At 45.8% G+C, this 14,397-nt stretch overlaps 1 protein-coding gene across 1 annotated transcript; it reads right to left on the reverse strand.

Annotated features, from left to right (window-relative positions):
- Nucleotides 1–256: 256 nt before the first annotated feature.
- LOC123363349 lies at nt 257–13,765 on the reverse strand. The gene is made up of 2 exons (XM_045004201.1): nt 13,669–13,765; nt 257–4,490 (listed from the first exon to the last, which is right to left on the reverse strand). The coding sequence occupies exons 1-2, from the start codon at nt 13,763–13,765 to the stop codon at nt 760–762; spliced, it is 3,828 nt and encodes a 1,275-aa protein (XP_044860136.1). The 3' UTR covers nt 257–759.
- Nucleotides 13,766–14,397: the final 632 nt, after the last annotated feature.

Raw genomic sequence — 14,397 nt, forward strand, 5'->3', positions numbered from 1 at the left:
CCCTAGGATTTTAGGGTGGGGGGGATACATGCTGGTCCTCAACTTGAAACCCCCCCAGTTTCAAGTGAGGGTGAGACCATGACAGGGGTGCAGGAAATACAGTTCTGTATTATAGTTTAAAGGAATTTTTATTCAAAGTTCTGTATTAATATGCCTAGTAAGAAATCTGTCAAAAAACATTTCCTGAATCTTTTTTGTTGTCTTTATTGCTACAGACATAGTTGCTGACAGGTGTTTTGAATAAATTGCCAAAATAATTGAAACTTGCGCGATTATATTTACATTATTTAGAGAAATAAAATATGCAAAATTTTAAAATACTGTGCACAGGATTTTTAATTTTATGGTGCAGAATTTTTTCATTTTTTGGCGCAGAATTACCCCAGGTATAAATATAAGCAGTGACAGAGAGAGCACTTGTAGAAACAGAACATAGGTTTCTAAGCCTGATCTGAGAAGTGTCCATGTGAACATTAGATAGTGAAGCAATTTCCTCTTAAGGAGTTAAACTCATTTTTTTTTTATTTTTATAAAATGTTTTTCCCTCCGACGCAAGGGGCCAGATTCCTCAGTTAGTTACACTGGTGTAAGATGAATAGCGCAATAAAGCTGGTGTAAGTTAGAGGAGAATCAGGCTGATTGAATCTTAAAAGAAAATGTTATAAAAAAGACAAGAGACACCAGCCCTGAATCACGGCTAAGCTACATGCTTTGGTTAAACTGGCGATTTCATTTTCATGGGTAAACTGCCGTCAATTTTCATTTAAACCAGCCTTTACAAATATCCAGTTTTTCTTTCAAAATTTTGAAGGCAGACTTTTTTTCTTTATGCTTCTCATACATATCCTTCTCTCCTGGCAGCAGAGCCTCCTTATTGGCAATCTTTCTTATTATCTCAGCTACTTCCCTCACTTCCCTCAGCGATTTTATCCTTTCTTGGTACCCAGGCTTTAATTCCTGTTGTTCTGACATGATCAGCAGGTCAATGTATTCCGGCGTGGACAGCGGGTTGGGTTTCAAAGCAATTGCTTGCAGACGCTGGAGGCTGCGAGATGATTTATCAATAAGCTCCATTAATATCTCTTCCACTGCAGCGTATTCCTGAGACAGCTTCTCAACCACACTCTTTGTCGATAACACCTCACCAGATGCCTTCTCATACTTTTCTTTCAGTTGTGCATAGGTCTGTTTCACTTTTTCTACTTTATATCCCCACTTGTACTTTTGATTGAAATGAACGTTCCAGAAACATTTACCAGGGCAAACCATGCAACATCCTGTATTCCCATCTATAGCTGTACACCCGCGCTTATCATCATCATTAGGGATTCCACAGGGATAGTGACACGTATAGTGACACCGCTGGCAGTTTGTTATGTAGTCACCTGTACTAGAGATGTTCTCCTGCACTGGCACTGTTTTCTCTACCTCATACTCAAAGTCTTTATTGGCCTCCATATCACCCCTGTGCTGTTCCAGAGCTTCCTGTGTCTTTCTCAGTTCTTCTAGCTTCACCAGACCAGCTTTGATTTGTGGCTGCAGCCCTTCCACAGCTGTCTCCAGCTCCTTCCGCTCTCTGAGAACTTCCTGCGTTAAAGTTAAACTCCTGGTTTCTAATTTAACTAAGGATTCAAAAAATGTCTTCATGCTCATGGCTCCCATTTTCCAGAACATTTCATCAAAATTAAAACTGCCCTCGTCAGCTCCAGCATTACAGGCAAAGAGTGTGGAGTTATTGAATTTGAAATGAACAGGGTTGCCCTTAGCATCTTTAGCACAAGGGACATCAGCTGTATTAATGGCCTGTAGAACAGGGGGCATCTGTCCATCTGCGAAGGTGATCAGGATTTGTATATTGTCTTTTATATCCTTCCCAAAGATAGAGAGCACTGAGTCAAACACGTACTTCTGGGCGTGTGTCAAACGAGCGAGTGAGGCCTGAACTACGACGCAGACGGCATCTATGTGATCAATGGCCCCTCGGGTGGAGAAAAACTCTCGAATCTGCCTTGTTATCTCTTTGTCTTGCTCTATCCCTCTGGTGTCGCCAAATCCTGGGGTGTCTATTATAGTCAAGGAATAGGGGACTTTGAAGCCCTCTGTGTAATGAACTTCATAGGCTGTCACTTCAGATGTCTGGCTCTCAGCTTGGCTTCTGTTTGTGGTCTCATGGATTAATTTGAATCTGAATTCATCTTTCCATTGCACACCCAGGACATAGTTGATCATCCCGTTGATGAGTGTAGTTTTCCCAGACCCAGTTGCTCCCAGCACCATAATGACTTTGTTAGGGATCTGCAGGTTCTCTTTTCCCAGTCTATATTTTAGATATATTGCATTAGAATGGAACACCACCTTCTCTATTGGAAGGGCATAAACTGAGGGCTGCCCTTTTTCTATCAGAGTGCTCTTCTTGAAGAAATCTTGTGCTAGTGTCTTTAATTCTTCTCCTGATGTTGAAATTGATACCTCCTCACCTGGGTGACTCACAGTCCCGTCTGCACACACAGCCGACACCCGGAATCTGTAGGGCGTCCGAGGCCTCAGTCCATCAATGATACAGAACTCGGTTCTCTTGTCTGTCCTTTGTTCCAGCCATTTCTCTTTCCCCTCATGTCTTTCACCTTCAGCTTCCTCTTTATATTCCACCTTATACTCCCTTATAGTGACTCCATCTCCAATAACACTTGGACTCGCCCAGGTGAGGGCAATGGAAGATGATTCTACAGTAGCTTTTTCTGATTTTCCAGGAGGGCTGGTAGGAAGCATCTTCACAGGATCACTCACATCACTGCTCATGCTTAGCCCTGGTTTGCTCACTGCAGCATATCGGAACTGGTACTCGGTGTTTGGACGGAGCCCTGTCACTGTGAATGTCTCTTGTTTATCTTTTGTATCCACAGCCGTCCAGTTCTCCTGCCCTGCCATTCTGTACTCTACCCGATAGCAAGATATCTCCTCCCTTCCAAAGGCTGCTGGTTTAAACGTGAGCTGCACATGGTCATGTCTGACTTCATCTATAAGGAGAGAAAGAGGTTTCGATGGAGGTTCATAGTTAGTGCTGACCAGGTCTCCGTTTTCATAGAGGTAAATTGAAGCTCCAGGATTGTCCTCATCTGGGACAGAGGCCACAATGACTCGAGTTTTCCCATTAGATTTATTGACCCGGGCAAAGTCTGAAATGGATTTTGCAGATTTTCGGGCTTTTTTGTTTCTGTCTTTGTCCTCAAACCACAGTTTGGATTTCTCGCTGACAGAACTGGCTGATGCAGAATCTTGGGTATTCTTCATAAACTGGGTCTGAAGGCAGAGTTTTAAATCTGATAAATATGGTTCCTCTTCATGTAAGGAAGTGAACATAAAGGCGACAACAAACTCATTCATGGGGTCAAGTACTATTTCATCCAGTTTATTCTGGGAGGACACTACTTCCACATCCTTTAGGGCAGAAAGATAGGAGTTGACGAAATTCATTTCTCGTTCCTTTTTATCCAGAAATTCATTGAGTTGCTGGGTATTGAATGGTGACTGGTTTTTGTAGGTTAAAATGTCCACCAGGGCCCCTTCCTCTTTTCCACCTCCACGGATGGAGGGTAAGATTCCTGCTAGCTGTTTCTGGAAAGTCTCTCTGTGTTGCTTACACAGATCTTTGAACTGCTGGATTTTCCTCTTGATTTCGGGGAACGTTGTGGCAATTGGATTCTTCACCGCATCATTACATCGCATGTCTAATTCTGTTAGTTGCTCCAGGGAGGTTTGAATATCAAAGATCAATGTTAAGCTGATCTCACGCACCAGTTGAGCAGCTGTGGAATCCAGCTTGGTCAATGGGTACAGCCAGACTCTCACTGGTACGGCCTTCTCCCCGTTGTCACCCAGCAGCTTTGGGAGAGTGGAATAAACTTTCATGGCATCTTGGTAAGTAGCTGGATTGTTCTCAAGAGAAAAATCACCATAAAACTTACAACTAAATTTTTCAGCTTGTGCTTTTTCCCTGTCATCCATTTTGAGATCTCCTTTCCCCTCTATGGAAACCAGTGGTATTTTTTTAATTGCAAGCTGGAGGTTTCCCTGTATCTCTTGTATGTTCTCAGATGAAGAAACTTCCCGATCAAAGACAAAAAAAGCCTGCGCCCCGTACAGCACAGCCGTGACCACATGGGTGGCCGTGCCTTGGTCAAACACATCAGGGTAAGAAACATTCTGGCGACCTATATGACTCATAGTCAGCTGCTTAAACTGTGTTGTAGTTGAGTACTGGAGAGAAACACGGGCTTGATGTTTTGATGTCTTGGTATTACTTAAATATTCTGCAGATCCACTCACTTTCACCAGGCCAAACAGGAAACTGGCCTTCAGCGAAGCTGTGACATTGAGGGCAGAGGCCTTGTCGTCAGTGGTGTCAGATGCAATAATCTGATAGTCAGTCTTGCACTGTGGTTTTGCATCGACATCATTTCGAAGTGTCTCCAGGTCCCATAAAGTGATGCCTAGAATAGTACAGACAGACACATGGTAAATGGCAGAGAGGGTAAGAAACCTTTCTGTTCTGTAACTGCAAGATATTTTCTAAAAATAAGAGCTGAATGTCCCTGAGGAAAGTGTCTGATCCGGTAACATGCTTCACTCATTGTGTCTGTATGAAAATAAAAATAGATTAACATACATTTAAAAGTTTAACATAAATACACAAACCATAACTCTACAAAGCTGTGATTGAAATGACATTTTTACTGTAGCCTGCTGCACCTATGGCAATTTCAGCAGCTGATAATGAGAGTGTTACGTGTACATGCACTTATCATCCATGTGGATCCCAAAGCATGTAACAGATTATACTAGCTCCTTCTCCGGTACATCTAAATTAAAAAAACATTAGGAAAGTGAAGGTTGCAAAGCGAAGCAGTCGAAAGTTAGGAAATGCCATAATTAAGGTTTCTATGCAGCCTTAATTCAGCCGCCTTGTGTTTATGCGTTCTGACCCAGTCTTTAATTACATGATTAAATAGTGTCTATTCCACAGAACTCCTCGTTCAATGCACAGCTGGAATGGTTCTCACCGGAACGGTTATGAGCCAATATTTCTTTTTATACCACACATTCAATGTGTGGCCCCAGGCCTAATGTACTGTGCACTATTCCAACCCTGAACTGAATCCAGAACTGTTCATTTCCTCCTGGCTGCCCATCACCGTAATATCTAACTGCTTCATCAACATTAATACATTTTTCTTCACAGCACCCCGGTGAAGTAGAGCAGTGTTTATAGCCCTATTTTACATAGGAGGAACTGAGGCACAGAGAGTAAGGACAAAATTGTCAAAAACATCCACTCATTTGAGTGCCCAACTTGAGAAGCCAGCGCCCGACCCCTCACCCCCTCCTGCACCCCAACACTCTGCCCCAGCCTAGAGCCCCCTCCCACATGCTGAACCCCTTGGCCCCAGCCCAGAGCCTGCACCCCCTCCCGCACCCCAACACCTTGCCCCAGTCGGGTGAAAGTGAGTAAGGGTGGGGGAGGGTGGGTGGGTGTGGAATGGGCAGGACTTTGGGGAAGGGGTGGGGCCTTCGGGAGGGGGTGAGGTAGATCCTGGGTTGCCCTTAAATTCAAAAAGTGGCCTTGGGTGTGAAAAGGTTGGCCACCCTGAGCTAGATGAACTCCCGAGGTCTCTTCCAACCCTAGTCTTCTGTGATTCCAGCAAGCGCTTCCTGAACACGGGGCTCTCCAAGTTCCTCTATACATACAACATGATGGGGGCTAATTTAGCTACAACAAGTCAGGAAAAAGATCTTGGCGTCATCGTGGATAGTTCTCTGAAGATGTCCACGCAGTGTGCAGAGGCGGTCAAAAAAGCAAGCAGGATGTTAGGAATCATTAAAAAGGGGATAGAGAATAAGACTGAGAATATATTATTGCCCTTATATAAATCCATGGTACGCCCACATCTCGAATACTACATAAGAACATAAGAACATAAGAAAGGCCGTACCGGGTCAGACCAAAGGTCCATCTAGCCCAGTATCTGTCTACCGACAGTGGCCAATGCCAGGTGCCCCTGAGGGAGTGAACCTAACAGGCAATGATCAAGTGATCTCTCTCCTGCCATCCATCTCCATCCTCTGACGAACAGAGGCTAGGGACACCATTCTTACCCATCCTGGCTAATAGCCATTTATGGACTTAGCCACCATGAATTTATCCAGTCCCCTTTTAAACATTGTTATAGTCCTAGCCTTCACAACCTCCTCAGGTAAGGAGTTCCACAAGTTGACTGTGCGCTGCGTGAAGAAGAACTTCCTTTTATTTGTTTTAAACCTGCTGCCTATTAATTTCATTTGGTGACCCCTAGTTCTTGTATTATGGGAATAAGTAAATAACTTTTCCTTATCCACTTTCTCAACATCACTCATGATTTTATATACCTCTATCATGTCCCCCCTTAGTCTCCTCTTTTCCAAACTGAAGAGTCCTAGCCTCTTTAATCTTTCCTCATATGGGACCCTCTCTAAACCCCTAATCATTTTAGTTGCTCTTTTCTGAACCTTTTCTAGTGCTAGAATATCTTTTTTGAGGTGAGGAGACCACATCTGTACACAGTATTCGAGATGTGGGCGTACCATGGATTTATATAAGGGCAATAATATATTCTCAGTCTTATTCTCTATCCCCTTTTTAATGATTCCTAACATCCTGTTTGCTTTTTTGACCACCTCTGCACACTGCGTGGACATCTTCAGAGAACTATCCACGATAACTCCAAGATCTTTTTCCTGACTCGTTGTAGCTAAATTAGCCCCCATCATGTTGTATGTATAGTTGGGGTTATTTTTTCCAATGTGCATTACTTTACATTTATCCACATTAAATTTCATTTGCCATTTTGTTGCCCAATCACTTAGTTTTGTGAGATCTTTTTGAAGTTCTTCACAATCTGCTTTGGTCTTAACTATCTTGAGTAGTTTAGTGTCATCTGCAAACTTTGCCACCTCACTGTTTACCCCTTTCTCCAGATCATTTATGAATAAATTGAATAGGATTGGTCCTAGGACTGACCCTTGGGGAACACCACTAGTTACCCCTCTCCATTCTGAGAATTTACCATTAATTCCTACCCTTTGTTCCCTGTCCTTTAACCAGTTCTCAATCCATGAAAGGACCTTTCCTTTTATCCCATGACAGCTTAATTTACGTAAGAGCCTTTGGTGAGGGACCTTGTCAAAGGCTTTCTGGAAATCTAAGTACACTATGTCCACCGGATCCCCCTTGTCCACATGTTTGTTGACCCCTTCAAAGAACTCTAATAGATTAGTAAGACACGATTTCCCTTTACAGAAACCATGTTGACTATTGCTCAAGAGTTTATGTTTTTCTATGTGTCTGACAATTTTATTCTTTACTATTGTTTCAACTAATTTGCCCGGTACCGACGTTAGACTTACCGGTCTGTAATTGCCAGGATCACCCCTAGAGCCCTTTTTAAATATTGGCGTTACATTAGCTAACTTCCAGTCATTGGGTACCGAAGCCGATTTAAAGGACAGGTTACAAACCTTGGTTAGTAGTTCCGCAACTTCACATTTGAGTTCTTTCAGAACTCTTGGGTGAATGCCATCTGGTCCCGGTGACTTGTTAATGTTGAGTTTATCAATTAATTCCAAAACCTCCTCTAGTGACACTTCAATCTGTGACAGTTCCTCAGATTTGTCACCTACAAAAGCCAGCTCAGGTCTGGGAATCTCCCTAACATCCTCAGCCGTGAAGACTGAAGCAAAGAATCCATTTAGTTTCTCCGCAATGACTTTATCATCTTTAAGCGCTCCTTTTGTATTTTCATCGTCAAGGGGCCCCACTGGTTGTTTAGCAGGCTTCCTGCTTCTGATGTACTTAAAAAACATTTTGTTATTACCTTTGGAGTTTATGGCTAGCCGTTCTTCAAACTCCTCTTTGGCTTTTCTTATTACACTCTTGCACTTAAGTTGGCAGTGTTTGTGCTCCTTTCTATTTGCCTCACTGGGATTTGACTTCCACTTTTTAAAGGAAGTCTTTTTATCTCTCACTGCTTCTTTTACATGGTTGTTAAGCCACGGTGGCTCTTTTTTAGTTCTTTTACTGTTTTTCTTAATTTGGGGTATACATTGAAGTTGGGCCTCTATTATGGTGTCTTTAAAAAGGGCCCACGCAACTTGCAGGGATTTCACTTTAGTCACTGTACCTTTTAACTTTTGTCTAACTAACCCCCTCATTTTTGTATAGTTCCCCCTTTTGAAATTAAAGGCCACAGTGTTGGGCAGTTGAGATGTTCTTCCCACCACAGGGATGTTGAATGCTATTGTATTATGGTCACTATTTCCAAGCGGTCCTGCTATAGTTACCTCTTGGACCAGCTCCTGCGCTCCACTCAGGATTAAATCTAGAGTCGCCTCTCCCCTTGTGGGTTCCCGTACCAGCTGCTCCATGAAGCAGTCATTTAAAGTATCGAGAAATTTTATCTCTGCATTTCGTCCTGAAGTGAAATGTTCCCAGTCAATATGGGGATAATTGAAATCCCCCACTATTATTGGGTTCTTAATTTTGATAGCCTCTCTAATTTCCCTTAGCATTTCATCATCACTATTACTGTCCTGGTCAGGTGGTCGATAATAGATCCCTACTGTTATATTTTTACTAGAGCATGAAATTTCTATCCAGAGAGACTCTATGGAACCTGTGGATTCGCTTAAGATTTTTACTTCATTTGAATCTACACTTTCTTTAACATATAGTGCCACTCCTCCCCCTGCATGGCCGGTTCTGTCCTTCCGATATATTTTGTACCCCGGAATGATTGTGTCCCATTGATTGGTCTCAGTCCACCAGGTTTCTGTGATGCCTATTATATCTATATCCTCCTTTATCACAAGGCACTCTAGTTCACCCATCTTATTATTTAGACTTCTGGCATTTGTGTACAAGCACTTTAAAAACTTGTCCCTGTTTATTAGCCTGCCTTTTTCTGATGTGCCAGATTCTTTTTTATGTGACTGTTTGTCATCTGATCCGGCCCTTACATTATACTTCTCATTCCTCTGCTCCTGACTATAACCTGGAGATTCTCTATCATCAGACTCTCCCCTAAGAGAAGTCTGTGTCCGATCCACACGCACCTCTGCAGCAGTCGGCTTTCCCCCATCTCCTAGTTTAAAAACTGCTCTACAACCTTTTTAATGTTTAGTGCCAGCAGTCTGGTTCCACTTTGGTTTAGGTGGAGCCCATCTCTCCTGTATAGGCTCCTCCCATCCCAGAAGTTTCCCCAGTTCCTAATGAACGTGAACCCCTCCTCTCTACACCATCGTCTCATCCACGCATTGAGACTCTGAAGCTCTGCCTGCCTACCTGGCCCTGCGCGTGGAACTGGTAGCATTTCTGAGAATGCCACCATAGAGGTCCTGGATTTCAGTCTCTTCCCTAGCAGCCTAAATTTGGCTTCCAGGACTGTGTACAGATGTGGTCTCCTCACCTCAAAAAAGATATTCAAAAAAGATATTCTAGCACTAGAAAAGGTTCAGAAAAGAGCAACTAAAATGATTAGGGGTTTAGAGAAGGTCCCATATGAGGAAAGATTAAAGAGGCTAGGACTCTTCAGTTTGGAAAAGAGAAGAATAAGGGGGGACATGATAGAGGTATATAAAATCATGAGTGATGTTGAGAAAGTGGATAAGGAAAAGTTATTTACTTATTCCCATAATACAAGAACTAGGGGTCACCAAATGAAATTAATAGGCAGCAGGTTTAAAACAAATAAAAGGAAGTTCTTCTTCACGCAGCGCACAGTCAACTTGTGGAACTCCTTACCTGAGGAGGTTGTGAAGGCTAGGACTATAACAATGTTTAAAAGGGGACTGGATAAATTCATGGTGGCTAAGTCCATAAATGGCTATTAGCCAGGATGGGTAAGAATGGTGTCCCTAGCCTCTGTTCGTCAGAGGATGGAGATGGATGGCAGGAGAGAGATCACTTGATCGTTGCCTTTTAGGTTCACTCCCTCAGGGGCACCTGGCATTGGCCACTGTCGGTAGACAGATACTGGGCTAGATGGACCTTTGGTCTGACCCGGTACGGCCTTTCTTATGTTCTTATGTTCTTATGTTCTCTACATCCTCGCGCTGTAGCGCCCCCCGGTGGGAAGCTATCTGCCATAACACTCGGGGGTAAGGACGCTGGAGACTCGGGGCCCTTCCACCTCTCTCCCCCACAGGGCTAACCCCTGCTACCCTGGTCCCTGTCTTGTGCCCTGTCTGCCGTCTGCCCCGTGACAGTGCCCCCCGCCCCCCACAGCTCCTGGTTCCTTTCCTTTCCCCTCCTGGCTCAATCTGTCTCTGCCTGACCTGCCCCGCTTGGCTTCTGGCTCATTCTGTCACCTCCCCGCTCCATTCTCATTACTGTTCTGACGCTGATTTTCAGTGGGACCTTGGACAAATCACGTAACGTCTAAAAGTCGCTTGGCCCGACTGTGATGCTGGGATGACACTTACACATTCATAGGGCTGTTTGAGACCTGTCTTAATAACGTTTCTATAGTGCCAAGTATTTTTATAGTGACACAGGCTCCGGTTTCCTCCGGGCCCCAGGGGTGCTCAAACCCCTCACTCTGCCCCAGCTCTGCCTCCTCTACCTCTTCTCCCAAGCCCCCACCCACACCCTGCCTCTTCCTGCCCCTGCTCTGCCCTGTCCCACCCCTTCTCACCCAGTTCCATCCCTCCCCCAGCACGCCCAATCCCCACTCCTCCCCCTCCCCACCAGTGCCTCCTGCCTGCTGCGGAACAGCTGATTGTGGCAGGGGAGAGCCTCTGGGAGGGAGAGGGATGAGTTGATTGGTGGAGCCACCAGTGGATGGGAGGCGCTGGGGGGAAGAGGAGAGCTGGCTGCTGGTGGGTGCAAAGCACCCACTAATTTTTTTCTGTGGGTGCTCCAGCCCTGGAGCACCCACAGAGTCAGCACCTTGGGAAAATGATTGTCATAAATAAACAGTTAGTTAAGGGTTAAGGTTTTTGTCTACCTGTAAAGGGTTAACAAGCAGTACCTGTGGACACCTGACCAGAGGACCAATGAGGGACAAGATTATTTTCAAATCTCTGTGGAGGGAAGCCTTTGTCTGTGTTCTTTGTTAGAGCTCTCTTTGGATCTAAGAGAGGTCAGTCATGTCTCCAAGTTCTCCTGGAGTAGTTTCTACTATTTAATAGTGAGTATTAATTAGAAAGGCAGATTAGTCTTTTGAGTTGCTTTCTATATTTGCAATTGTGTGTTTGCTAAAGGAAATTCTTTATTCCTGTTTGCTGATATTGCTCTTACTGAGAAAGGGGGAGGGGGAATTCTCTCCAGAGATTGATAAGTTTAGACCCTGTATATTGTTCCAATTTGGTTACAGAGACAGTGACTTTTCTTTTTATTCTTTAATAAATCCTTTTCTATTAAGGACTTGGTTGATCTTTCTTTGGGTGGATTCTCAAGGAAAGAGGAGGAGGGAGGTATCCCTCTGTAGTTAAATCCCGGTGTCTCTCCTAGGAAAAGGGAGGGGGAGGAAGCAGGGGGAATGGTTTATTTCTCCTGGGTGTAAGAACTCCATGGATTTGGGGCTCTTGGAATCCCCTAGGATTTTGGGGAAGGACTGTGTCTCAATCCACGTACCTGATTGAGTGGTGGCAGCTTTTACTAGATCTAAACTAGGATTTTAGTTTAGAGGGAAACCAGTGCAGGTCCCCACATTGGAACCCAACAGCTCCAAGTGGGGGTGAGACCTATGACAATGATATAGCAGGGGTAGGAGCAGAACGTGGGGTCCTGGTTACCAGGCCTGCGCTAAGTTCACCCAGATCCTCTTGCTATACCAGGATGTGACTTGCTAAGGCCTGTAGCTGTGCTGGATGCACCTTATGGCCTCTGCTGAGTTTCTAGTGACTTCATCAACCACATTAAAGCCCAAATCCCAGGCCTGAAAGTTAGAAGGACCAAGGCAGTTCCACCGCACAGGGACCGCAGCCACAGAGACAAGTTTCTGTGGAAGGAGGCCAATGGCTTCTCTAGCTGAACTGTTGGAGGTGTATTTAGATAAGGGGGAGGGGGTAAGAAATCAGGCCTGTCATGGAAAGTTAGCTTCACCCTGACTATGCTACTGGGCCATATTCTGCTCTTGCTCACCCCAGTGCAAACTGAAGTCACTAGAATTATTCCCGACTGAAACCAATGTAATGAAAACAGAGTTTGACACGACTGTCTCTCCATAGCACCTCACGTGACCTTAGCCAGGAAGCCAGAAATTACACAATGAGCAGAAATTAATTCCTGGCAAAGGGGAAACCTCCTTTTGCACGAACTTTACATCGCTGCTCTATTAGTGCAAATACCCTGCGAGTGCAGCACATGTTTGTTCTGCATTTCAGTCGGGCCCTGAGCAAAGCACACGCTGTGTGCGCACTAAGGGAGGAGTTTGCTCTCTGGCCGTGCTGGTTCTGTGCACTGGCTGAAACTCAGTGGTTAGGGAACAGTCCTAAGTGCCAAGCTGAACTCTTGGGTCCATGTGGAGTGAGAGCCGCCCAGGGGCTGTGACTGCAGTTCCACGCGGGAGCGGAGATGCTGGATGTTTGCTCAGCCGCACTAGTGACCCCTGTCGTGCCAAAGGGAGCTCTGCTAACGTCTCGGCCTGCGAGGAACTAGGGAGGAGGCCGGCACATGGCCAGGCATAGGGCAGAGCCAGTGCCCCAGCTGGAAGTTCCAGTGGTGCACGTCGGGTGGGAGAGCTCCTCAGGGGACGGGGGTCTGGAGAAGAGTCAGGGAGAAAGTGGCTGCCCAGCATCCGAATCAAACACAAGCTGATCTGATGGTCCCTTCTGGCCTTAATATCCATGAATCTGTGAGAAGAGTCAGACTCTTGTTCCCTTCAACTGCGCCACCAAGATATTTGTGATCTCCCAAAATTAGTCTCCTTGTGCACAGAGCAGCTGTTGGGTGGCTGGAGCTGGGCTAGCCTCAAGATAGACGGCGGTGGGGTTGGGGGGTGGCCAATTAAGAGTCCATCCTGAAACAGGTTATAACTGGGTTCAAAAAAGCATTTAAAAAGTTCATGGAGAACAGGTCCATCAATGGCTATTAGGCAAGATGGTAGGGACGGAACCCCATGATCTGGGTGTCCCATAACCTCTGACTGCCAGAAGCTGGGACTGGATGACAGGGGATGGATCACTGGATAATTGCCCTGTTCTGTTCATTCCCTCGGGGACAGGACACTGGGCTAGATGGACCTTTGGTCTGACTCCGTGTGGCCACTCTTATGTTCTTATGAGTCTCTTGGTTGGTGGGTGGGGATGTGAGAGGGCAGTTACCCTGAGAAAAGATCAGGAGAAAATGAAAGTACCTGCTGCCCACTTGGGAAGGTTTATTTAATCAGGCACACGAGATGTGTTAGTTCTACATGACCTAGAACGAATGGCAGCAGGTCACCAGCCCAAAGCACGTATCTCCTGCCCCATCCAGATACTTCAGCCCGGACACTGGGGAGTGTGCGGGGCCATTTCCATAATACCCGTAACCAGGCCGCTCACAGCACACTTGGCTCATTCTCAGGTATGAAGGGATTTGCACTGTGACCCTTCCCTCCTCTCACTCTGAGTTCAGGGCTACAGCTGGGGAATTACCTGGGATGAGGGAGTCACTGCGGCAGTCGTACAGCATCCCCAGCTGGAACGGGCGGCCCAGAGCCGGCATCTCAATGGTGTCAGCTGACCTGGCCATGGTTTAACGTCCAAACACTTTTCTCTGTGTCTGACCTGCAAGAAATAACTCGTGTTACACTGAAGTCCTCCAGGGGGCAGATTCAAACGCTTCTCCTTGGCTGCGGACATCACACCTCTCCGACCAGGTGAGTTTGGTTCATCACACGGGAAGTGTGAGTTTGTGAGCATGGTTCTGTGTCACTTCCTGACACACATTCAGGTGCATCCAGGGGCGCCAACTTATATGGGCTCGAGGGGCTTAAGCCCCAGGAATATTCACGGCTGAGGGCTCTGCTCCACCAATATGGGTTTCTCACCTGCCCCCGCCTCGGAGCTTCCCTGCCTGAAAGAAAACAGCCAGTGCCTCTCTCCTTTCTTTGTGCTGCTTCTGCTTAAGGCTATAGAGATCAGCAGCTTGCAGCCTCTTGGAGCACCGGGGGAGGGGAAGAGGGAGAGAGGAGAAGGAAGGAGGCACACAGGTGCTTGGGAGCTCTCTCCCCCGCCTCCCCCCGGGGCAGCAGCAGGGGTGGGGAGGCCACACATGATGGCAACCCCCGCCCCCCGCCCCGGTGTGATGAACTGGGAATGTTCTTAATGTTTTCTCTGAATACTGTGTTGGTGCCTCAGTGTCCCCTATGCAGTTCTTTGCTG

Source organism: Mauremys mutica, chromosome 2 (genome assembly GCF_020497125.1).
Source record: "Mauremys mutica isolate MM-2020 ecotype Southern chromosome 2, ASM2049712v1, whole genome shotgun sequence".
NCBI lineage: Eukaryota > Metazoa > Chordata > Testudines > Geoemydidae > Mauremys > Mauremys mutica.

Coding starts and splice junctions, on each gene's coding strand:
- LOC123363349 (XM_045004201.1), bottom strand. CDS start 13,765: ATGGCCAGGTCAGCTGACACCATTGAGATGCCGGCTCTGGGCCGCCCG. Junction 4,491..13,668: donor CAGTGACTCCCTCATCCCAG/GTAATTCCCCAG, acceptor GTACTATTCTAG/GCATCACTTTATGGGACCTG.